Source organism: Nyctereutes procyonoides, unplaced genomic scaffold, assembly GCF_905146905.1.
Source record: "Nyctereutes procyonoides isolate TBG_1078 unplaced genomic scaffold, NYPRO_anot_genome, whole genome shotgun sequence".
NCBI lineage: Eukaryota > Metazoa > Chordata > Mammalia > Carnivora > Canidae > Nyctereutes > Nyctereutes procyonoides.
This window is the reverse complement of record NW_026575134.1, coordinates 14,828,775-14,855,000: the sequence shown is the minus strand read 5'-3', so window position 1 is coordinate 14,855,000 and position 26,226 is coordinate 14,828,775. Positions and strand designations below refer to the sequence as shown.

Here is a 26,226-nt window from a genome sequence, read left to right as displayed (position 1 = left end):
AATAAATGAATAAAATCTTTTTTAAATAAATAAATAAATAGGGGCAGCCCCAGTGGCGCAGCGGTTTAGCGCCGCTTGCAGCCCAGGGCGTGATCCTGGAGACCCTGGATCGAGTCCCACGTCAGGCTCTCTGCATGGAGCCTGCTTCTCCCTCTGCCTGTGTCTCTGCCTCTCTCTCTCTCTCTACATCTCTATGAATAAATAAATAAATCTTTAAAAATAAATAAATAGATAGATAGATAAATTTAAAAAGAGACTCTTAATGATAGAAAAGAAACTGAGGGTTGATGGAGGTGGCTGGGGAGGTGGGAAAAATGGGAGATGGGGATCAAAGAGGATACTTGATAGAATAAGCACTGGGTGTTTTATGTAAGTGATGAATCACTAAATTCTACTCCTGAAAACAATATTATACTATATGTTAACTAGCTAGAATTTAAATAAAAGTTTGAAAAAGAAAAATAATTGAACTCAGGATTTCAAAAAAAAAAAAAGAACGTTTATGATGTGACCCTGTATACACATAGTTATAAAACACGTGTTCATAGATCTAGAACTGAACAAAGGTTTCATGAAACTATCCTACTTTTACTGCACGTGATGCTTCCTGACATTTTCTATCCTCTCTATCCTACTTCATTAAAATAATCCTGATAACTATTCCATCAATGATTTTATGACTTCCCAATGGGCCTGGATCTGCAAATTGAAAAATACAGCATTAGGATAATTTTACATTTTTAATTAGAGAACTGCATTTTGGGGCAGCCCGGGTGGCTCAGAAGTTTAGTGCTGCCTTCAGCCCAGGGCCTGATCCTGGAGACCCGGGATCAAGTTCCACGTCAGGCTCCCTGGATGGAGCCTGCTTCTCCTTCTGACTGTGTCTCTGCCTCTCTCTGTGTGTGTGTGTCTTTCATGAATAAATAGATAAAATCTTAAAAGAGAGAGAGAGAGAGAATTACATTTTTGTCTTTTGATTTAAAGGTAGTTACCTCTAAAAGACAAGGACAATATTATGGAGTATAAGATAAGCTCTCCCTTGATTGCTATGGTGCAAAAACAGAATTCTCTCTCAAGCTTGCCTTAAGAGTCTGTTGTTCTAAAACTTATGGTTACTAGAGGGGAAGTGGGTGGGGGAATGGGTAATAGGTGATAGGGATCAAGGAAGGCACTTGTGATGAGCACAGGGCGACATATGGAATTGTTGAATCACTATACGGTATACCTGAAACTAACTGGAATTAAAGTAAAATGAAAAACAAAAGTTCTGGCCCTTATCAGAGTATTTATTTGACAAATGTTTTCTGGGCACCTATATTTGGCCTAGGGATGTAAGAGTGAGTAAGAGGGTACAGACCAATACAGACAACAATATCATCAACTCACTAAAATATAAGGTGAGCAGTGTAAAAACAGACTACATCCAAGTACAATAGCAGGAGAAGGTACTCAGCAGCTTGCAGAGAGCTAGTATCATACTGAGCAACAGTTCAGGCAGAGAACAACATTCTAAAGAGGAAACACGACAAGCAATATACAAAGATTGAAAGAGCAAGGCTGTTCAGGAAATAGCTGGGGGTGGGGGTATTCTTCTCAACCACTCTGTATTCATGGCAGGCACTTTGGCATGCTAGCATTTTTGGCAGGCTATTAGAGGGGACGAAGAAGCAAAAACCCCACTATACAAGGAAACAATAAAATTTAATCACTACTACAGCATGATAGTATTTCTGTGTCTATAAAACCAAACAAAATTATCAAATAAAGAGGCTTTCAGGATAATATGGTTCAGAATAAGCTGTCAACCCCCAGCCTGGAACAGGTCACCCCGGGCCTTCCCCTAAGTGACTGCCCCTTGGCCCAGCAGGGGAGAGAGGAGGTACAGACCCGCCACCAGCAGAGCCTGTCCCCCAGGAGGCCTGCACTTGCCCTCACGGCCACCAAGAGAACCAAGTAATTTTTACAGTACCCATCCAGCTAGCACTGCTTCCCTGCCTTCCCAGAGGCTGCTCAGCTGTCATCCCAAGCTACCCCTGGCACCAGCACCATTAATGTGCCCTGATTCCTCAGTTGCCCTCCCCACTGCCCACTGGAACTCAAGAACCATCAGCAAGTCCCCACAACCTCTGCCCTGCCTCTAAAAGGACCACCTTCCCACACTCGGCTGGCCGCTCCTGCAGATGTGACTTCTCCTGAAGGCCCCAGGAACCAGAAGTCCATGTTCCTCCAGTGTCCCCATCCTGCAGGCCCTGGATGGAGGTAGGGCCACTGTTCTCACATCCCCATTCTTAATACCAGTGAGTGGGTTCAGATGGGAGAGCCTGACACTTCAAGTCCCCACAATCTTTTCAACTAAGGGTTTTGTCTCATCTCAACATTGTGAACAGCCTCTTTTTCATCTACATAATTTAAAAAATATTTTCCATATGGCCCATAGACAGAATGAAGAATATCTGTTTGAAGAATTTCACCTTTTATTAACCTTTCTGGAAAAGATACTGGTGAACTAACTTTTCAGAAATTAAGAATGAAGAACAATGAACCGGGCAGCCCGGGTGGCTCAGAGGTTTACCGCTGCCTTCAGCCCAGGGCGCGATCCTGGAGACCCAGGATTGAGTTCCACGTTGAGCTCCCTGCATGGAGCCTGCTTCTCCCTCTGCCTGTGTGTCTCTGCCTCTCTCTCTCTCTCTCTCTGTCTCTCATGAATAAATAAATAAAATCTTAAAAAAAAAAAAAAGAACAATGAACCTTGTAAAGATAAAGTCAATTGCTATCTGGATAAACTGTATCTGTACTCAGAACAGTGAAGCTTTACATTTTTTATCTGCAGAACAAGCAATACTTTCTTTAACTGAAACACTAACACTTTATTCCATCCTATCCCTAACTGAGGAAAACCTCACCATCCCACATGGCCCACACTACAAAACCCATTCACACAGTTTCTACCCAGAGGGTGGGGGAGGGGAGTCCTAGGACTGACCTGCTAGAGGATCCACTGAAGGAGTCGAAGGAGACCTCAGGTCACCTGATGAAGTCTATCTTCTGATCTTCTGATCTTTAAAATTCGAGATTTGGTACTATGATATTCTATAATATATTTTAACTAAGTCATTATTAATGCTTCTTTTTTATATTGTCCTTTATCTTATCATTTTTAGCCAAATTTTTAAAAATCGGAACCTAAGGGCACATAAGTGATTTCCTAACTAGAGACAGATATGGTAGGATATAGTATTCTTTTATGTTCTGATTTTTATTATTTTATTTTTACTTTTTTTTTTTTTTTTTTTTTTTTTTTTTTTTAACAAAATATTTCTTTGAGAGAAAGTGAGAGGGCAAGCATGTATGTGCAAGCCAGGAAAGGGGCAGAGGACAAGGAAGAGCTCAGTATCTATGTGGCCTGGATGGTCACTACGGGAAGAACAGGGAGGCACTGAATCAAAATGAGCAGGAAACAGGCCTGTAGCAAATGGGGAACTAGTTCCAGTGCAGTTCTCACTGCACTTCTCACCTGTGATATCACTACTCTAACTTTAATGTAGAGACCCACTCCTCTCCAACACTCCCATATCCAACGCAGCTACCACCAACACAGCGTCTCAGTGAACACTGATACCACATTTTCCAGGGTGTGAATTTGGTGCCAGGTGATCCAAACTACTCCAGTCCAAATAAATTATAGAAAACAACACATTTCCACAGGTCTAAAATATTTCCAAAGTAAAAACGATCACTTTTTCAAGTTATAAGCACATGAGGATACCACCATAAATGAAATATAATATTTAACAAATAAAGAAACTTTGTGCTTCAACCTAACTTAAATGTACAAATTTATATTTTAAGAGGTTTAATTTATTTAGTTTTAGAGAGAGAGGGCAAACATGAACAGGGGAGGGGCAAAGGGAAAACAGAATGAACACGAGTGGTGGAGGGGGCAGAGGGAGAGAGATTCCTCAAGCAGACTCCCCACTGAGCATGGAGCCTGACTCAGAGCTGCATCATGATCTGAGCTGAAATTAAGAATAGGACATTTAAAAAAAAAAAAAAAAAAGAATAGGACATTCAACCAAGTGAGCCACCCAGGCACCTTCATGCAGCAAACTTTTAAGTGTGACTTTCATAAAAATTATGAAAAAGACAATGTTTCAATGAGACACTGAAATGTATGTGATTTTCTGGCATGGTTTATGGAAACAAAGTAACAGGTACAGGACAATTGTAATTTTTTCATATGCAACAAGTATTTAAGGCCAAAGCACAATTGGTTGAGATATACACATGTACAGGCTCCATGTTGATATATAATGAAAAAGGACCTTTTTTTTTTTTTTAAGAAAAGATTTTTTATTTGTTTATTCATGAGAGACACAAAGAAAAAGAGAGAGAGAGAGTCAGAGACACAGGCAGAGAGAAAGGCAGGCTCCAAGCAGGGAGCCTAACATGGGACTTGATCCTGGGTCTCCAGGATCACATCCCAGGCCAAAGGTGGTGCTAAACCGCTGAGCCACCCGGGCTGCTCGTGAAAAATGACCTTAATGAGGAAAAAACAAATGAACATTTAATTTTGTGGGACATTAAATCCACAAGTGAAATATATAGAAACAAAGGGAGAATGGTCTTGTCACATTACCATAAAAAATTTAAAGAAAATATGACTTTAGGGATGTCTGGGTGGCTCAGTGGTTGGGTGTCTGCCTTCGGCTCAGGTCATTGTCCTGGGGTCCTGGAATCGAGTTCCATGTCGGGCTTCCTGCATGGAGCCTGCTTCTCCCTCTCTCCCCCTCTCTCTATATCTCGAATGAATGAATGAATGAATGAAATAAAATAAAAATATGACTTTGTTCCACCACGACAGCATTAAGCACTGAAAAAGTCCTCAAAACTAGTCAGAAATTGGGATTTAAATTCTTCCTCGTTATCTGATTCCTTAAATTAAGTCTCTTCTTCCATAAGACTTTTTCCTCATCTATAATATGCTATCAAAGTAATAATTTAATTCATCCAATTGAATGATTACACAAAAAAATCAGAACACAAGAAAATTTGTTCATTGGAGGAGAGGGGTGAGGGAAGCTAATAAAATATATGGTACATAGGGTGAATAATGTTCCAAATATTTTCACTAAGTGATAAAAAGGCAGTTAGAACCTGTTCTTTGTTTTGGATCTTTCATGAACTGCTAAAGAAAATAACATTTTGAGAAAATCAGAAGTAACATTTTGAATTTTTTTTTAATTTTTATTTATTTATGATAGTCACAGAGAAAGAGAGAGAGGCAGAGACATAGGCAGAGGGAGAAGCAGGCTCCATGCACCGGGAGCCCGATGTGGGATTCGATCCCGGATCTCCAGGATCGCGCCCTGGGCCAAAGGCAGGCGCCAAACCGCTGCACCACCCAGGGATCCCAGAAGTAACATCTTGAGAAAGTTAGAAGAACTAATGATAAAAAGTTTCACAGTGACCTAAAAACACAAAATTTGCAATGGAAAACTTCGTTGCAGTCCAGCAACCCCCTACCCCCCCCACCCCCGCCAAAAAAACCTCCATATCAAAATCCCAAGTGAAGACAATGCTAACTTGTTTATTTGATCTCAATGGCACCGCTACAGTAGGAACATCCCACAAAGACCAAAAGTCAATTGGCCCCATTGTTTGAGTCTGCTGAAGTAACAAGGAGTTAACTGTGGCTCAGAAACTGGTTTCATCATCCTGAAAACGTTCTGGCTCATAGTCTATGAGTCAAAAACAATAAGCCAAAAACTCTAACAACCCAGGACTGCCTATTCAGGTTATTCACCAGACTTGGCACTCAGCGATTTTTGGCCGATGCCAAAAATTGATTTTAACATCAAAGGATAAAGACTTATGACCGGTGAACACAGTCAAACCCTAAAGGTGTAACGAGACCTTGAGGTACAATGGCAGCATTGTTGGAATAAGTACACAGCATTTGGAAGCCAGATTCATTTCAACTTGAAACTGTAAGTGTATTTACAAGTAAGTCTTACTCAGACCATAAAAACTGCAGAGAAGTGCCACCTTAAATCCTTTTTGGCTTAAGGCAGAATGTGCATACATGCATAGTACAGTCAACAGAAACGTCTTGCCCAAAGACCAGACACTGAATTTTTGCCTTTAACCCTTCATTTCCCATCCTATGCCTTAGATGACTGATTTAAAAAAAAAAAAAAAAAAAAAAAAAAACACAACTGACCAAAAATCCAAAATATTTGATCCATCTGTTTTAGTATTGTGACTACAGAACTCCTGCGACTAATGATATATTGAGCAATTCATTCTGGGTACCTCGGGTTTGCCCTGCCCCCAGGCTGCTACTAGTAACTGCTACACAATGCCTACAAACCCCTTCAGACTAGGGCCATCTCCTTGCAAAAGAAAAACTAAAGGCCTCCCTAGACCAGAGTTGTATCAAAAAGTATATGACTTTAAAAATCAAACCTCCACAGAGCTACAGAAGATCCCTGATCTAACTGAAAAATACAAAATATCAATCTAGAAGCATCCAGACTGTGACAATAAGTAACCATTGCTCGAAATGCTTTAAGCCAAGTACCTATTTTAGTGAGCTTCTATGTTCTCTGGATTCAAAAGCCTCAGAAGGATGGAGAAAATACAGGATGTTTACTTAACAAAATCCTGCTTTATCACAGCAGTATAAAAAAAAAAAAAAACATGAAAAGGAACTAATAGTTAGTTTATTCTAAAGAATTAACTTTTGAAAACAAAAAGCTTCCTCCAGATAAACCATGCTCTTTTCCTCGTTCCTGTGTTATTCTAATTGTCTTCTGTACAATTTGAAGGAGAGAGTCAGAGCTGAATTATCCAAAAGGAAGATGATGCGTGATGTGGAGGAGAAGAAACCTCCACTACCCTCTTAGGTTCAGACACTGGGGCCCACAAATCAAACTGATAAAAGGCAAATTAACAGGAGGAAAAGAAACTTGTTTGTTTACACATATCAAAGTGCATACACACAAGAAAACTTGGTGATGAGCAACTCAAAGGGACTTAACAAAAGGTGCTGGAAGGGAAAGAGGCCTTGTGAAGAAAAAGAGGTTGGGGGTGGTTGTGAGAAGGGGACTAAGTATAGTACAAAAGGGTTGTTTGTTTACTAGGTGTGTTACACAGATAAGATCCTCCCCACTCCTGGTTTGAGAAAGGGAAACACTTCTACAAATGGAATTTATCTCAGGCTTTTAGACAGAAGGTAAGAGGGCAGAAAGCTAATGCCTTGGGTTTGAAATAATTTTTTTTTGCCATAGTGGCTTGTTTTGAGGTTGCAAACCCCTTAGCATGCTCAGGGAATACACCCCGAAATTAGAAGAATGTTTTTTCATTTTCTTTTTCTTAAGAATTTTAAGATTGCCATTTTGTGTACTTTTTCAACCATGGGTGGCAATGGAAATTCTTCTTTAGCTTGCTGTTGAGTACTGTCAATTTTCAGTACTGGGAGAAAAAGAGGCACTGTGTCAAGCTTTTAAAGGATTTAACCAGGCCCTGGAGGGCCATCGATCTCTGTACTCTCACCACATGCCTTTCAATATATTTGCCAAAAATACCATAAATACCTTTAGAACATTAATGAAAGTCATTATAACTATGAGTTATTACTGCAAAGGACATATCATTAGAACTAAACCATTTAAGTAGAAATATTGAAACTTAAGAGACCACCACAGTCAACTTCTGGTCAACTCTTTTTAAATCAGGCAAGCAACATTCTTTTAAAATCCCAGAAAGAGGAGAGGGGTTTTCTATCATTGAAGTAGCAGAATGTTACTCTGTCTTAAACAAAGAAAAAAGTCATGTAGAAAGACTTGCTGGCTAACTGCCGCCCTGTCACTGGCAAGAAGCCACCTTCGGCTGGAAAAGCATTTAACCAAAACATTCATTTTCAAATGTCTTTATGGGCAATCCATTTTATTTATTTTTATTTATTTTTATATTTAATTTATTTATTCATGAGAAACACACAGAGAGAAAGAGGCAGAGACAGAAGCAGGCTCCATGCAGGGAGCCCGGCGTGGGACTCAATCCCGGGTCTCCAGGGTCACGCCCTGGGCTGAAGGCGGGGTGAAACCGCTAAGCCATGGGCAATCCATTTTAATGTCATGTACATTTCTAACTTAGGTAGAGAGTAACTTTTAAGAAGAAAATGAAAAACAAATGTCATAAAATTCTCAGAATTAGAATTAAAACACTACCACAGGAGTATTATGTATAAGAAAGTAATTCTAAGAAAGGGAGGGAAAAGACCCTAATACTGAAAAAAGAAATGATTGAACACAAACTTACAGCTTGATTATGGAAATACAAACTCACATTTAGGTCAGGCGTCAAATCATCATGCCACCCAGTTCTGAAAAGGGAACACAGTCCTTTCCCTCTTATGTCACAGCTCTGCCTAGTGGAGAAAGACACCGAGCATCAGGCAGGTGCAAATGGACAAGGGCTGGGAACACAAAGGCCTCAGCTCAAAAGGAGGATTTAATAAAAGGGTCAGATTTTATAATGTCAAACCATAACTCCCCCAGTAGGGATGGGGGAGGGGGTGTCAATTAAAGTAATTAATTTTCAGTGCTATTTTAGTAGGGTCTTACTACTAAAAAATTTAGAACTACAAGTGCCGTTCCATTTGCCTTGGTGGATACAAAGAGGCTTTTCTTCCTGTAAGAAAGGCTTATTGTTAAAATAAGAATTCTGCGATCTTTTAAAAAAGGATAAACGATAAACCAAAAGAGGGCATATAGAATCAATTTCCAACGTGCACTAAGTAAGTGGCTTACTCCAGAACTTATTAGTCCATTAGAACTGGTGACCTAGACTGTGCTGGATACTACAAAGAGAGGCAGGCGAGAAGCCTCCTACCCTTTACACCACTCCCTGGCCACACCATCCATTTGGTCACTGACATTTACTGATTTTTTTTTCTTTTACTTTTTCCTGATACTTCCAAGTATTATCTAAATCTTACTTTTACATGGAAAACCTCCATGACAAAAAGTACCAAAGGTATACCTCTACAAATGCACAGTGCCTTGAGGAAATCTTTAATAAATATAAATATGCTATAATACAAAATCCCGAGGAATTTATAGTTCTGAATTTCCTACATTGGACCACAAGTATACATTTTAGAATCAGAATATATAGTCTTTACAATTAAGTAGTAACTTAACAATTAGGTGCGTTATACCATGGTGACTAGGAGTATGGGTTCTGGCTGACTGCCCATATATGCATGACTACTCATAAAATTCAAATCACTTACTATCCCTAACCACCATCTAGAAAAAAGAGAATTTAGGTGTGGCCGGGTGGCCCAGTCAGTTAAGCAGTCGACTCTTGATTTCAGCTCAGGTCATGAGATCAAACTCTGCATTCAGTGGGCATTCTGCTTGAGATTCTCTCCCTCTTCCCACCCCCCCCCCGCCTCCATATATACATGCTCTTTTTATTTATTTATTCATTCATTCATTCATTCATTCAATCATGAGAGACACAGAGAGAGAGAGAGAGAGGCAGAGACACAGGCAGAGGGAGAAGCAGGCTTCATGCAGGGAGCCCAACATGGGACCCGATCCTGGGTCTCCAGGATCACACCCTGGGCTGAAGGCGGCGCTAAACCGCTGCGCCACCCGGACTGCCCTCTAAAATAAATAAATAAACCTCTTTAAAAAAAAAAAAAAAACAGTATTTATTTATTTTTTAAATTTTATTTATTTATGATAGTCACACAGAGAGAGAGAGAGAGAGAGAGAGAGAGAGAGAGAGAGAGAGGCAGAGACATAGGCAGAGGGAGAAGCAGGCTCCATGCACCAGGAGCCCGACGTGGGACTCGATCCCAGGTCTCCAGGATCGCACCCTGGGCCAAAGGCAGGCGCCAAACCGCTGCGCCACCCAGGGATCCCAAAAACACAGTATTTAATGGGAGTATCTGTCTCTTAACACTGTAGGAGGATGGCACAATATAATATATACAAAAGTGGTTGGCAAAGTGGGAGGCCTTAATAATTATTACAGCTTCACTACTACAGTAGTAGGCTTATCACCTAAATATATCCCAAAGTTATAAGTTTGGGGTGAGGGCTTTATTGCTCCACCTGAAGGTCATAACAGTTTATGATACTGTTTTCATAGAAAATTAATTTTCCACCAAGAATTTAAAAAACAAAACAAAACACTAAAAACAAACCCTGTCCTTCTTTTGCCAACAAGCAAACCTTGAAACAGACTGAAATAGCACCCAAGGGGTTTGGTTTTTTTGCCTCCCTTCTCCCATTTCACCTCCCAAGAATTCATAGCATTATGTTCTCAGAGAGCTCTAGAAAACGCACCCTGCTGTATGCCATTTTCAAGTGTAAAAATTTTCACACGACTAAACTGAAAAGTACTACATACTAGAACTTCTGTTGAGAACAACCAGCAGAGCAAGAGTTATCTTAAGGAATGGTAAACATGCACGGACTTTCATTTACTTGTACGGACTTTAATCGTCATTCTCATGACCACCCAAAAAGCTATAATGCAAAATTCTTGTGATTTGGAGCCAAATGGTATTGTTTTTGAAACTGTCTACTATAACGTTACACATTAATGTAACAGAAAACTCACTCAAAAGAATTCTTACTCTTGGATCTCTCTACAAGTACTGGTGGTGTTCTAGTAGAAGCAAGTGTGCTAAGTAGTTACTAAATCCCTGGCACTATTATAAACATTTTACATATAATAATTGATTTACTGTTTGCAACAATGCTTTGAGGTAAGTAAACATTTCGGGGCCCCCAGGGACAGCTGAGGAAATTGAGGCACACAAGGGAGAAGCAGTGACTCTCATGACTGAGACACAGACACAATCTGTTGCTTTTCACCACCACCAGGCTGGTATGTCTGGTGGCTAGTAACCGCTTCTATTGGCAGGAACACTTCTGGAGTGCCTAAAGCACCTACACAAATACGTAGAACATTTGGGAGGACAAAATGGAGTGTCCACAGAGGACCACAAGACTCTTCTTCTCTCCTTTCTCAAATCAGCATAATAGCCTGAATAAGAGGACACTGTCTGCTATAGTGTTCCCAGGATTCATTCATTCTTATCTGAAAAGGAATTTCATAATGAACCTAAGTACTCAGATGACATAACTTCACCAAAAATAATCAGAATTTCTCCCTCCCTAATCATTCATTCTAATTGGAGCAGTCACCATTCCTGCCCTGGTATCTCACACTTCTCTAATCCTTGGCCTATAACGCTGCAGAGTCAAGTTTCGAAAACAGAAAACCGATCCCATTACTGCCCCACTTTAAAGCTTTTCAGGGTTGCCCCATATCCTACGGCTACAGAACACTGCTTGGGTTTGGGATCAGCCCCCTATGAATTTATGGACCTTGGCCAAAAAAACAAGTGCACAGAAATTTTGCATACAGTCACCCCAAGGCACAATTGTGCCCCAAGGCACAATTTACTTAATGCCTTAAAATTCCAAACATAAGTAACAAAATTCCATCTTTAATTTCAAAAATGAATTAAAGATTTCTCCAAGCAAGTCCATAAATATTTGGTGAAGGTAAGAGATAATAGTATTTTAGCTGAAACCCATCCATCAACATACAGATTACATGTCAAAAACTTTAAAAAGGAATTTAGGAGCTTCAGAATGATAAACTTTCCCATAACTGTGTCCTTTTATTTGTGTCATTAGGACAGTCATTCTAATGTCCTTGGAAATTCAACTCACCAGCACTTTATGAATGGCTCAGCTGCGTATATTCATATGAAAGTTTAAAGCTCTATTCTCAATTAGCCTCACAGAAAAACAGAAGGAAGGATAGAAGAGTACTGTCATCGACTGAGGAATATTATAAAAGATCAGGCTACCAGGTATGAGAGTCAAGAAGCTCAACAAGGAGCAACTAGAAACAAGGGGGGGTGGGAGGCCCAGGAAAATGCAAAGCCCAAGGAAGCCAAGTCCTTGGGATCAAACCAAATTCCTCACTGCGCCCACATCCCCGCATCTAGTGACAGTGACAGGGCAACAGAGACAGAAGAATGTCACCCAAGACCAGCAGGAGGCACAGAGAAAATTCTCAAGCGGTAGAGAATCCCACCATGTATTTTAGAAAGCTTCAAATCACTGAAGATGTAACCTTCTGATGTTCAAAGTAAGACTATCTGTGTCACTGTGGAGAAGTCAAAGCCTTGCTGCAAAAGCCTTTAGATTATCACTGCAATAGGGCCTTACCTGTGTACGGCCCTTTACAGTTTCCAAAGTATATCTAACTTTCAGCCTCACAATCATCCCAGGCAAAAGAAAATGCCCACCTTCAATTTTGCACATGAAAGGTCTTCTGACTCTACTCACCTCTCCATGAACATAATACCGTGTGACTCCCCTGACTGATGTCAGGAGAAATATGCATAGTACGTCCACATAATATGAACAGAGAGAAAAAAAAATGGAGCCAAAAGCAGGAGAAGCAAGTTAAGAAATGAACATGGAGGGACGCCTGGGTGGCTCAGCGGTTGAGCGTCTGCCTTCAGCCCAGGGCGTGATCCTGGGGTCCTGGGATCGAGTTCCGCATCAGGCTCCCTGCGAGGAGCCCACTTCTCCCTCTGCTATGTCTCTGCCTCTCTGTCTCAGTGTCTCTCATGAATAAACAAATAAAAGCTTAAAAAAAAAAAAAGAAATGAACATGGAGAATTTGAACAAAGAAATTATTCTCTAAAAAATGTATAATATCTGCCATATGTATAGCATATACATGAAAGTCAAACCACAATTATAAAGCAAACAATAACGGAGCCATCCCACAAGAACAATGAAGGGAAACAATGAAGGGAAGTGGGGTTAAGGCCAGAAGGGAAGCAAGATTGTTGGGTTTTGTGTTTCTTTTATTTTTCTAATTAATATTTTTTAAGTAATTTCTACACCCAACATGGGGGTTGAATTCACAACTCCAAGGACCAAAGAGTCAGATCCTCTACCAACTTAGCCTGGCACCCATGTTCCTTTTAAAAAGGGGTAAAATGAAAAGGAAAAAATGCCAGTGAAAGGGGAAAGGCTGTGAATTTCACTGTGAACATCCACTTCTCCAAGGTTAAAGTAATTTTCTTAAGATCATTTACTGAGCCCTCGTCCATCCATCCAGGTACTGCCCAGTACACTGATGATGATCTTGTGATCTCTCTCTAGCCCCAGAGTTACCCCTCACCAGGTTCCATGCCGTTTATTTCAGTGTGGATTTTTAAAAGCTCCCTGAGTAATGCTTCGACCAAAATGATAACCTGCCTGAATGTGTAAAAGATGTATTTTTCTTTCCCAAAGAAGGTGCCGCGGAGCTCCTCTTACTGCTACATCACCTTTAGAAAGAAAACCAGAGGAGGTGCTTCTTCAAAGACCCCAAACTCCTGAGACTGAAAATCTGGAGCCTCTACTTCACCATCAAGAGATTTCTTCCTTGTTGGTTGCACTGTTACGGAAGTTGCAGTTTTAGAATTATTTCCATCACATGTAACTAGAGGAATGAGTAGAGTCTCTGAAGCCTTTAGAAACAATTCCATCATAAAGCGTTAAGCAGATATTTCTGAGCTCTGTTTTCAGCCACTTTTTCAGGAGATGGTTCCTTCTCTACTGACGAGTGCAGGTAACTCAGCACCTTGTCTTTCCTCCATAAAAGGCAAGAATTTTATCTTACAGACTCCAGATGCATTACAGTTAAAAACTATTCTGTTCGCTGATGCCAAAACTAGTACATTCACTCACTACCCTATCATCACCCTGTTTAATTTTCTCCATAGCACCAATCTGAAATTATTCACGGTCACTACCATATCCCTAGCACACTGAAAAACTGGTTACAATTAACAAGACTCCCCAGAAATCTGCAGTGAGCCGCCCCTCCCCCTGGCCACCTCAGAACACAAGGGCTCAATTCCACACAGAGCATGTGGCCTTGGAAAGCAAGAGCTGAGGTCAGAACAGGTGGACTCAGCCCTGTCACTTACTGGCAGCTGAAGGAGCTCTTGCTGCCGCAGATGAACAATTCACGCCTCAGTAAGTATAATAATACACAAATATGGCTAAATCCATGAGTAAATTTTTAGTCAATTTGGAACAAACCTGTAAATCAACAATTTTGAATCTGCTAGATAAAAGGGAAGAATCAAGCTAGTATACAGACTTTCCTAAACAAAACGCACCTCAAGTATATACAAACAGTTGATACGGGGAAGCTTCTCTACAAAGTATTATAGGAAATGAATAAAGGAAAGATGGAATGGGGCACCTGGCTGCCTCAGTGGGTAGTGTGTGCAACTCTTCATCTCAAGGTTATAAGTTCAAGCCCCACATTGAGTGGGTATAGAGCTTACTTAAAAATAAAATCTTAAAAAAAAAAAAGGAAAGATGGAATGATATGGACATTTTTTTTTGATATGAACAATTTAGAATATCTCATGAATTAATGGATGCAGGCAGTGGCTATCACAACAGGCTGATATCACAAAAGAAGGGTTAGTCAGACATTACATGCATTGAAAGATATAAAGTTAAAACTTCTTCCTGCCTAACAAGTAGTAATTTTTTTAAACCTGAGTAAAAAATGACAACAGATATGACAGGGATTAAGGGGATGGAAGGGGCACGAGTGAGAGTCACACAAAGGTTGTTTCTTGAACTCTTATTTTTTTAAAAAAAGAGAAAAATCACCCAAAAAGAAAAGCTGGCAAAGAAATTAGAAACATACAAATGAAAAACTAGAAACAGCTAATAAATATAAAAGGGGAAAGTTTGACCTCATTTATAATCAACTGAAAATTAAAATAATGACTTATCTATTTGTTTATACTGCACTGGAGAACTCACAAGAGTTTAGTTACATAACTTAAAGTATAAACTGGCAAACTTTTCAAAGATCAGTTAGGAAATATGCTTCAAAATATATTTTTAAGGCACCTGTTGATCCAGTAATTTGAAACTTAGAAGTTAATGTTCCAGAAATTAAGTGTTCATTACAGCATTAAATATAACAGTAAAAAGAAAAACCATGCAAATATCATAAATGCCCAACAATGGGAAACATTAAATAAGCTGTTTGATTTAGTAAAATTTTGTTAAATAATCATTCTTGTGAAGAACATTTAGGAAAAAAGGAATATGCTGTTAACCTTAAGACTCATAAATGGTATGGTAGATCAATTTTCTAATAAACATTTATGAAGGAGACTAGAAAGATCGACACTAAAGTATTACCAATTCCTAATTAGCAAAGTTAAGTATTCTTTCCCTTTTATATTCTCTTCTGAACTCAAAAATGTTGGCAATGGACACATACTACTCTCCTATCTAGAGAAATGACACACCACACACACCAGTTAGCTGAACTGACTAAAGGATTTCAATAACATTAACTCTACAAAAAGCCCTGGGCAACTCATGGAAGCTGTCTGGGCCTGTTTTTTTGTTTTTTGTTTTTTGTTTTTTTTTTCAGAGATAAAATTCACAAACTGAACTAAGTGAGTGGTTTTCAAACTGTGAGACCATGCATATGAAGTGCTTTAGTATCTGGCCCAGAATGAACACTCAATACATATTAATGTTGTTTCTTACTATTAACCAAAAGTTCACAGCAGTGGCAAACAGAACCTGCCAAGCAAGCCTGAGGATTCCAGACCCACAACTCTCATTTCAACCACTTGCCATTTATGCTTTAAATACTGGATTCCTGGATATGATTTCAATTAAAGAAAAGGTTCCACTATTTTAACATTCTAAAACCACTTAAGTAGATAATCTCTAAGGTCCCTCAGAGTGTTATGTTATTCTAAATATTACACATTTCTCATCCCTTTGGCAAGTCCAGAAATACTATTGGTGAACACACAAATAATAAAAATCCAGGTTAAATATATTTGGCATCATTCTAATATACTGTATGTTTTTGTTAACTCTGAGATTCCATGGTGGTTTTCCTCTTAATGCATGCTCACATTACAGATACTAGTTACGAAAAGTTTTCTGAAATTACTCCTCAGTTGGTATCTTGAAAATCCCAGCATTTTACACAACGAAAAATGGTGTACTAAATGAAAAAGATATCTTTCGAAAAATCTTAAAACTGTGCCTCTTAACTTGAAGAAGAGAGTCCTTTAAACAGTGGAAACCACCTCTTAAATTAACTGTTTGGAAAGGACTGGAAAGTAGCACTAACTTCTGTAGTCTATCCACTACTCAATGAAGACACTCTCAAGGACTAGGTAAAGGACGGCACTTTATTCACTTGTGCTGTGTTCCCCTCCACATTGAGTAAGCGCTTCACAGAAAATAGTACACATTAGTACAAATAATTCTAAAAGCCAGAGAAAGCCCACCAGATAAACTACATTCCTGAATACTGGCTTGACAGTATTTTATTTTTTGACCTTATCCCAGTTTTACAAATAAGATCAAAGATCAAGTGAATAGGGGGATCCCTGGGTGGCTCAGCAATTTAGTGCCTGCCTGTGGCCCAGGGGCGTGGTCCTGGAATCCTGGGATCCATTCCTACATCCGGCTCCCTGCATGGAGCCTGCTTCTCCCTCTGCCTGTATCTCTGCCCGCCCCCCCCCCATGAGTAAATAAATAAAATCAAAAAAAAAAAAAAGATCAAGTGAATATCTGTGGTTTCCACCAACATCTTTCTAATCAAGACTCCTATTATTCTTAATGAAAAAAGTTAATGACAAGATAAGGAAAAAATGGCTGCAAGGACACAAGTGGTACAAGGGAAGGGCAGCAGTCAAAATGACCTTTGAATCCGTTTGAATCCTCAATGAATCACTTTGAATCACTTTGAATCCTCAATGCAGAATCTGTTACATCTACCTAGAGGCACAAGTGGCTTAAGGAAACAAGTCCCCTTTGATTTTACCCAATGTTAGTTCCAGCCTACTAGCCACTATTTACTACTTCCAGGACTTTATTAGTAAGGTATGTAACCCCTCAGGATCTGTTTAACTCATTTGCAAATAAGGAACAACAGTACCTAGTCTACAGGGCAGGCCAGAGGCTTAAATGAGAATGACTAGTGATAAATATTTGTTGAGTCCCCTTCTCCACTGTATCTGAAAATTAGACCCTGGTTTGATTATTTTTTCTGCCACAGCGACTCATAGCGGGTGTCCATGCCCCACAACAATTTTCAAAGTAGGTTCACAAATCCCAGGAAATCCAGGAGATCAAAACTATTCTCATAATGGTGACAAGATATCACTTTCCCTTTTCACTATGCTAACATTTGCACTGATGATGTAAATCAGTGTGGGTAAAAAAGGACTAGCACCCGATATGGACTGGCCCCAAACTGTACCCGCTAGCAGTCACTGTACTCTTCTCTTAACCTGCACTTAAAACAATGTCAGTTTTACTGAGAGTGTATTTTACCAAGGAGTGAAACATTTTATTATCTCAACCCTGACCGCATATTCAGACCAATGAAACAGGAAGCACTTCTGTTGCATACGTTTGTTTCAAGGAAAAACATCTGTGCAACAAGGGTTCTGGTTGCAAAGAGAACTGGTCTCTTTTTCTAAGGAACACCTTTCTTATTATCTAACAGAGGAGCCACGGTTATTCAAACTTAGGTATCCAGCAGACATAGTCTCAAAAATTAATGAAGTGAAACTCCTGCTTTAATACAAACAGCTGGTGCAAGGACATACAATGAGTTTAAGGATTTTTTTCCTTTTTAGCCCAAATAACATTCTGTGACAGACTAAAGGCAGAACCATTATATATAAGAATCTAGCTTCTATTAAGCCAGACATTAACAAAACTGACCAAAATGTAAAACAATGTCATTCTTCTAATTTTTTCAAAAAGTGGTTTTTCATTTGTCATTTTAAAATATGCTATTATATTAATAAGCAATGGTTTCCTATTCTATTTTTTAAAAGATTTTATTTTTTTTTAATTTTTATTTATGATAGTCAGAGAGAGAGAGAGAGAGAGAGAGAGGCAGAGACACAGGCAGAGGGAGAAGCAGGCTCCATGCACCGGGAGCCCGACGTGGGATTCGATCCCAAGTCTCCAGGATCGTGCCCTGGGCCAAAGGCAGGTGCCAAACCGCTGCGCCACCCAGGGATCCCTTAAAAGATTTTATTTATTTGAGAGAGAGCAATTGTGAGTACGGGGGGGCGAGGGGCAGAGAGAGAAGCAGACTCCCCACTGAGCATGGAGCCTGACCACGCGGGACTCAATCCCAGGACCCCAGGATCATGGTCGGAACCAAAGGTACATGCTTACCTGACCAAGCCACCCAAGCGCCACATTCTTCTTTTAAATTAACATTTTTAAAATTTCTCAATTTTAATTTCTACCAAAGTACCAATAAATATAAACCACATTTTTTTTAAAGATTTAATTTATTTATTGAGAGGGAAAGGGAGTGAGCAATAGAGAGATAACATGGGGCAGGGGTGCAGAGGGAAATGCAGAATGATCAGGAGCCAACTTATAAAACAGTAATTTACATGCATGAGTGAAATTCATGTTTTAAAAAAAAAAGACTAGACAATATTTTCAAGTAAACCAAGGAGTCATATCTTAACTAAACACAAATCCAAAGGAGTAAAAATGAAATCTATCATTAATTTTTAAAACTGCTTAATTTACCCAATAATTCAAAAGTGACTGGAAGTCACAAATTAAGGAAAAGTTTTGCGTGGGACACCTGGGTAGCTCAGTGGTTAAGTGTCTGCCTTTGGCTCAGGTTGTGACCCCAGGGTCCAGGGGTCTCACATTGGGCTTCCCACAGAAAGTCGGCTTCTCCCTCTGCCTATGGTTCTGCCTCTCTCGTGAATAAATAAATGAAATCTTAAAAAAAAAAAAAAAAAAAAAAAAGAAAAAAAAAAACAGGAAAAAGTAAGTTATGTTCATAATATTATCCCTTACCTTTGGAAATCTCTAATTTCTGTGAAAATATAACTAACTACTATATTAAAATTCTATATATGTTAAGGGAGGGGTCAAATTGTTCACACTGCAAATGTCCTTTTCAACACAGCAAAGAATTATTATAATCAAAACAGAATTATCTATTAAACTTTAGTCTCTCAGAATATAGGGGCTTAAGTACAACAGCCTCCAGGTGTTTACGGTTTCATGAACTTTTTTTAAACATCCATTTGTAGTATTAAGGCTCAGAATTATCCTCTGCTCTTGCCTACTTTCTTGAAAATTTATTCAAGAAACACATTAATGATTAACTTTACGAAGCTTTAGTTTTTATTGTCAACATTCACTCTTGGGACCCCTGGGTGGCGCAGCAGTTTAGCGCCTGCCTTTGGCCCAGGGCGCGATCCTGGAGACCCGGGATCGAATCCCACGTCGGGCTCCCGGTACATGGAGCCTGCTTCTCCCTCTGCCTGTCTCTGCCCCTCTCTCTCTCTCTCTCTCTCTCTCTCTCTGTGGGACTATCATAAATAAATAAAAATTAAAAAAAAAAATTCACTCTTAAATTTAATCCAGGAAGAGGAAAAAAGTATATAAACTGCTTTTTAATTTTTTTTCAAATAATCAAAAAAAAAAATAATCAAGTGGTTTTTTCTGGTAATCCAGCCCATCAAATTTAAATAGCTACATTTTCTTTTTAGTCTCAGTGTTGTCCATAGCCTGTTTCTTGCTATATGTTTAAGGCAAATTAATACTCAAAAGAGCAAAGCACATATATGCTTTAAAACACAGACATCAACATACATTCTTCCCACACGCAGCCACACCCACTCCCTCAACAGACAGAGGAATGAACTGGAAGCTAACGTTCCTTCTGCTCAGCACACCTCAGTGTCAGCTCCTTAATTCCTTTATTTTTTTAAAAGATTTATTTATTTATTTATTTTTAATTAATTTATTTATTTATTTATATATGAAAGAAAGAAAAAAAAAGAAAAGAAAGAAAGAGGCAGAGACACAGGCAGAGGGAGAAGCAGGCTCCATGCCAGGAGCCCGATGCGGGACTCAATCCCAGGACTCCAGGATCGCGCCCTGGGCCAAAGGCAGGCGCTAAACCTCTGAGCCACCCAGGGATCCCCCCCTTAATTCCTTTAACACAAAAATGCTGCTAATGTAATCACGCAGAAGAGGGGAAAAGAGGAAAAACGTATGCAAACTGTTTCTGTTAAATTTAAAGCAAATTAATATTTCTTTAGAATGTCTTGTTTTAAAAAAATTAATAATTAATTTCCTTGAAAATAAATTACAGAATAAACTATAAATTTTCAGAAAATGCAACCAGTAAGCCCACTTCACAGTACTGAACTACAAGAGGGAAACTGAACAGATCCTATAGGAAGACTCAAAGGCCAAAATATAATCAGCACTAGTTTAACCGTTTGATTTAAAATAAAGTGATATATGGAGCACCTGGGTGGCTCAGTCGCACCTCTGAGTCTTGATTTTAGCTCAGATCATAATCTCAGGGTCGTGGGATTGAGCCCTGAGTCCAGCTCCACACTCAATGTGGAGTCCGCTTGTCCCTCTTCCTCGTTCCTCCCACCTCCCTTCCTCTCTCTCTCTCTCTCTCTCTCTCTCTGAAATAAGTTAATAAATTCTTAAAAAGAAATAGTTATATTTATGAAGCTAATTTTGCATTCAAGTGACAAATCCCTATATATCACCAAAGTCAGACTGTGGCCCCCAAACACCCTCTCATACAATGCTCCTCCTCAGAAGTGAATTCTATATGAATCCATACACTTATAAACAGAAGTAAAAGTTTGCACACCAAGACCATTAAGTGGGAGAGAATGGTCTCTTCAATAAATGATGCTGGGGCACCAGATATACACAATCCAAAGAACTTACATTGGGCCCCTACTTCATACCACAAACAAAAATTAACTCAAAACAGATCAACAATCTCAATTATAAGGGCTAAAACCATAAAACTCTTAGAAGAAAACATAGAGGGACACCTGGGAGGCTCAGCGGTTGAGCGCCTGCCTTTGGCCTAGGGTGTGATCCTAGAGTCCCAGGATCGAGTCCCACGTCGGGCTCCCTGCATGGAGCCTGCTTCTCCCTCTGCCCGTGTCTCTGCCTCTCTCTCTCTCTCTCTCTTATGAATAAATTAAATTAAATTAAAAAAAAAAAAAAGAAAACAAAGAGATAAAAATTCAGGACCTTCAATCTGGCCACAAAATCCTAGGTTATACAAACAGAATCATGTGCAACAGAAAGAAAAAAGTAGGTCTTAAAATAATAAAATTAGCTTTATAGAAAAAAATGTTTAAGATTTTATTTATTTATTCATGAGAGACAGAGAGAGAGAGAGGCAGAGACACAGCCAGAGGGAGAAGCAGGCTCCATGCAGGGAGCCCGATGTGGGACTCAATCCCGGGACTCCAGGATCAGGCCCTGGGCTGAAGGTGGCACTAAACCGCTGACCCACCCAGGCTGCTCAGCTTTAAAAATTTTTATCAAAATTTAAAACTTTTCTGCATCAGAATGCATTATCAAGAAAACAAAAGACAACCTACAGAAGAGATAATATCTGACAAATCCTACGTCTGACAAGGATCTAGCACCAAAAATATGTAACAAACACAATTCAATAACAAAAACTATCAATATGCTTTTCTCCAAATTCCCAACAACCACATGAAAAGATACTGTCATTAATCATTTGAAGAATGCAAAAACCACAATGAGATACCACTTAGCACTGAAAAGGATAGCCAGAATTTAAAAAGAATGGAGGGAGGGAGGGGAAATGAACAAGTGTTGGCAAAGATGTAAAGAAACACTTATCCATTGCTGGAGGGAATATCAAACAGTGAAAGCTCTGGACAAAACACTGGTGATTCTGTGAGAGAATCCACCCCTAGGTATATAACACAAAAGAAGTGAAAACTGGTACTCAAACAAATACATATATACACGTTCACAGCAGCATTATTCGTAATAGCCAAAAGGTGGAAACAACCCAAATATCCATGACTGATGAGTGGATAAACACAATGTGGCATATACATGTAACAGAATATTATTCAGCCATAAAAAGGAATGAAATACTGATTCGTGCTGTAACTGGATAAACTTAAGGAACATTTTAAGAAGTGAAAACAGCCAGACACAAGAAGTCACACACTGCGTGACTGCACTATATAAAATATTCAGAGTAGATAAATCCAAAGGGACAAAGTACAGACAGGTGGTAGTTCGGAGCTGGAGGAGGGAGCAACAGGGTGCAACCATTTAATGCACAGAGGTTTCATTTTGGGGGGGGGATGGAACGTTTTGGAACTGGTCATTGCACAACATTTTGCACAACAGAGTGTCACTGAACTGTTCACTATAGAATGGTTATTTTTATGTTGTGTGAATTTCACCACAATTTTTTTTCAAGTTTACAAGGATGTCTAATTTGTTAGTCGATACATCTCCACCTCAGCCAGGATCTCCCAGCTGTGTGACCCTCTCAAGGACCTAGGCTCCCTGGCTTGATGCCTTGATGCAGCCGGAGAGAAAGCAGTGGGGTAAAAATGACCTATGAAAATCAACTACAAGAATGTAGATTTACATAAAGACTGAAATTTTATGCTGAGGGGAAACACACTAGAGAAACATATACACTAACACTTAACAAAATTCAAAAACAAATGGAAGGTGTGGCCTTCTGTGAACAAAAGCAGGGACAAACACTGAAGTCTGCATTACCACCACCAAGGTTAGAAAATGTCAGGCAGCAAAGGACTTCCTCCTCCTAAGTTTCAAACGTCAAACCACAAGGCAAAACTGCGCAGAAATTTCTCTGAAACACCTACCCATATTTCACTGCAGGCAGTCTATTACTTTTCCAAGAGCTCATTCTTAAAGCAAACAAAACTATAATACTGAACCTGTCCAGAAAGTTAAGAATAAGGTTTTTCTTCTCACTTACTATGTAACTTACTCAGCATTAAAGTATACGAGATGCTACATACCAGAGAACATACCAGAAAAGAACACGGGGAACAGTGTTTGATGCCTTTAGAGTGAATGTTTTAAGGGTAAAGTGGGAATAGGAATAGTACATTAATTTCCACGAAGTAAAAATGTATCTGTATTATATAGATATATCTATGCCTTTAACACTATAGTGATGATTGGGGGACACATCACTCACATTTTTCCCTTGGAGGACTAAGCAATCTGGCTGAAAACTTCACTTAAGGAAGCTTTTCTCAAAGTAAGAAATGCCACCTCAAGTATGCATGATAGAAACAAATTTAAAATTTGAAGGAATCAAATTGTCTTTCCTTAAAAGTACTTTGCCCAAACAATTCATAACTGAAAAGCTAACAAATGTGAAGGCATGGATAAGTAAGACTGCTGCACCCTTTGACCGAGGAGGAGTGCTACTGACAAGTATAGGGTATATCCGTCAGGCATCATTATTTAATGACCAATAACCCTGTTATTCCTATTTAAAATCCACCATGCACGTACACTGAAGTAGGTACATTATGAAGTTAACTGAAGCCATTCATCAGTAAGAAGCATGTAGAGGTAGTTTTATTCAAGCAAGACTTTTATGATTCCCAACTGTAACCTCCCATCCCCGAAAAAAGGTGCTCAACCTCCCTACACAGACTAATTTGATAATCAAGTGATCCGAGTCATCCAAGTTGATGATAAAAACATTTAGCAGAATAGAATCAAAGACAAAGTATTTCATCTCATCATTTAATAAATCTTTAAAAGTTCAGTGAAGTTGGTGACTAAATCTTTAATACTTCTGAAAAGCAGGTGTTAATCTATGTATGCAATTATAATAAACCATCTCTCTCCAATTCTTCAACAAAGTATCAGAGGGGATCCCCAGGTGGCTCAGCGGTTTAGCATCTACCTTCCGCCCAGGACATGATCCTGGAGTCCTGGGATCGAGTCCCATGTCAGGCTCCCTGCATGGAGCCTGCTTCACCCTCGGCCTGTCTCTCTCTCTCTCTCTCTCTCTCATAAATAAAATCTTTTAAAGATAAATAAAAATTAAAAAGTATCACGAGAGACTAGGACATACCTTGCTGAATCAAGATCTGGTATGGCTAATGTGGCCTGTTGGTCCTACTGTAAAGATTCTACACAATGATGTCCACATGAACTCAAGTGCCAGAAATGTCAAGACAAGTTAAGTTCATACAGCATCTCCATGGGTGAGGTAAGGACTAGAAACCAGGTCTTCTGACAAACTCAATTTTTAAAAAATGAATCCATGGCATTATTTAACAGCATCACCTTTCCCAAGTTCCTCAAAAAACCAAGAAGTTGTCCTTGACTCTTGTCTTACCTCGGATCCATCAGTAAATCCAATCAGCTCTTCCTTCAAAATAAGTCCCCCTGCGCACCTCCTCCACTAAGACCACCTGCCCAAGCCACCCGCACAATGCATCCAGAGTAACTGCAGCAGCAGCCTCCTCACTGGAATCCTGCCACTCTATAATCCACTACCATACAATGGCCAGAATGACACTGTTGGGTTTTTCTTTTTCAGTTTTTTTTTTTATTTAATATATTATTTCTCTGAGAAAGAGTGAAGCAAGGGGAAGGGCAGAGGGAGAGAGAGAAGCAAAGTCCCTGCTGAGCAGGAGCCCATCGGCTGCTTTTCCCTCTCCCTCTGTGCTAAAGTAAATAAATAAAATCTTTAAAAATTAAAAAAAAAAAATCACAGAAAAATAATGCACAAAATACTTTATTCCCCAAAATTTCTGAGAGTTAGCTGCCAACCTGATGCTCCATGATCCTCAAATGCTAAAAAGAAGGATGGTCTAGATAACTACAACAAAAGCATCAAGACCAGAAAATTAAGACTGATAGATCTGAATTTTAATCTTCACAGCCCACCCCAGGCCACCACTTTTATGAGGTAGGGACAGCATAAGCTCTGAATCCCTGTGCACTCTCCTCTCCCTGCTAGACACTCTCCTCACCCTGATCAAACTCTAGTATACCACACCAGGCAACCCAGTCAGAAAAATCCTGTCTTTTTTTTTTTTAAAGATTTTTATTTATTCATGAAAGAGAGAGAGAGAGAGAGAGAGAGGCACAGACACAGGCAGAGGGAGAAGCAGGCTCCACGCAGGGAACCTGACGTGGGACTCGATCCCAGGTCTCCAGGATCACTGGACTGAAGGCAACGCTAAACCGCTGAGCCACCCAGGCTGCCCCCAGAAAAATCCTGTCTTCACCCTGACTGGGCTCCGCCTCCTGTGATATGTCCTGTGCCCTCTCAACACTGAAATTCTTCTATCATAAACCACCCTCCTCATCCCACTTGGGCCCAGACATGCTGCTTTGGGCCACAACAGCTTCCCTTATCCCTCCTCAAATGGTATGTGCCTATGTTGGTCTGCCCCACCTAATGGCTTTAGGACAGAACTGTTCAGAAAAGGGGAAAGGGAGAGTAATCAATTTTAAATGTACATAGATTATTTTGCTCTTTGGCTCAAAATCCTCCGACAGATTTACAATCTTTCTCAGAATAAAATCCCAACTCTTTGCCATGGTGCAACAGGTCCTAAAAATCTACATTACTTGATCCAACCTATATTTGCTGACCTCTATTCAAACATACTAAAAAACTTTTTCTTACCTCAGGACCTTTATAGTGTGTTCCCCATCTCTGAAAGCTTCCCCGCCTTCCCAAACCTTTATAAGTTCAAACCTTCTTTCCTAAGAAGCTTTCCCCAGAATCTTCCCCAACCACCATCTCCATACCCCCATCTATCCCTTGTCTTTATTTTCTTTATTAGTACTTATGACCACCTGGTAAGTGTATCGTAATACCTATTTATTTATATCCCACAAGGACAGAACAATTTTGTACTTACTGTTGTATCCGCATAACTAAAACAGTCTTTAACACACAGTAGACTATGAATGTCTGCATAATGAATTTCTCAAGAACTCATCTTGTGACACAAACCAAGCAAGCATAATCCCATCCTACATCTATAGGATATATGTAAAAATGCTAGAAATGGCTGTATAATTTTAAGATACTAATGCTGACATGTTACATGGTGCTCTGAAGTACACTACTACTTGCAGTAACTCCAAGCAGTATCTGTGTTGGGTTTACTTTCTCTTCTTCACAGAGCTAAGAAAAGTGAGATGGTCTGCAGGGCCAGTAATTGACAAGATCATGACTGAGACTTAGGCCTTCTCTAACACTATTAATTACACCCCC

The 26,226-nt window shown here is 39.5% G+C and overlaps 1 protein-coding gene across 5 annotated transcripts in view; it reads right to left on the bottom strand.

The window, feature by feature from the left end:
• SRPK2 (SRSF protein kinase 2) overlaps nt 1–26,226 on the bottom strand; it is a 239,137-nt gene that overhangs the window by 159,361 nt on the left and 53,550 nt on the right. The window contains exon 1 of one of the 5 annotated variants that reach the window (XM_055301175.1): nt 8,350–8,418. The exons of the other annotated variants lie outside the window; for them this stretch is intronic. Within the exon in view, the coding sequence (XP_055157150.1) occupies nt 8,350–8,351 (2 nt within the window). The 5' untranslated portion in view covers nt 8,352–8,418. Of the gene's footprint in view, nt 1–8,349; nt 8,419–26,226 lie in introns of those variants that run through there. 5 annotated transcript variants of the gene reach the window in all.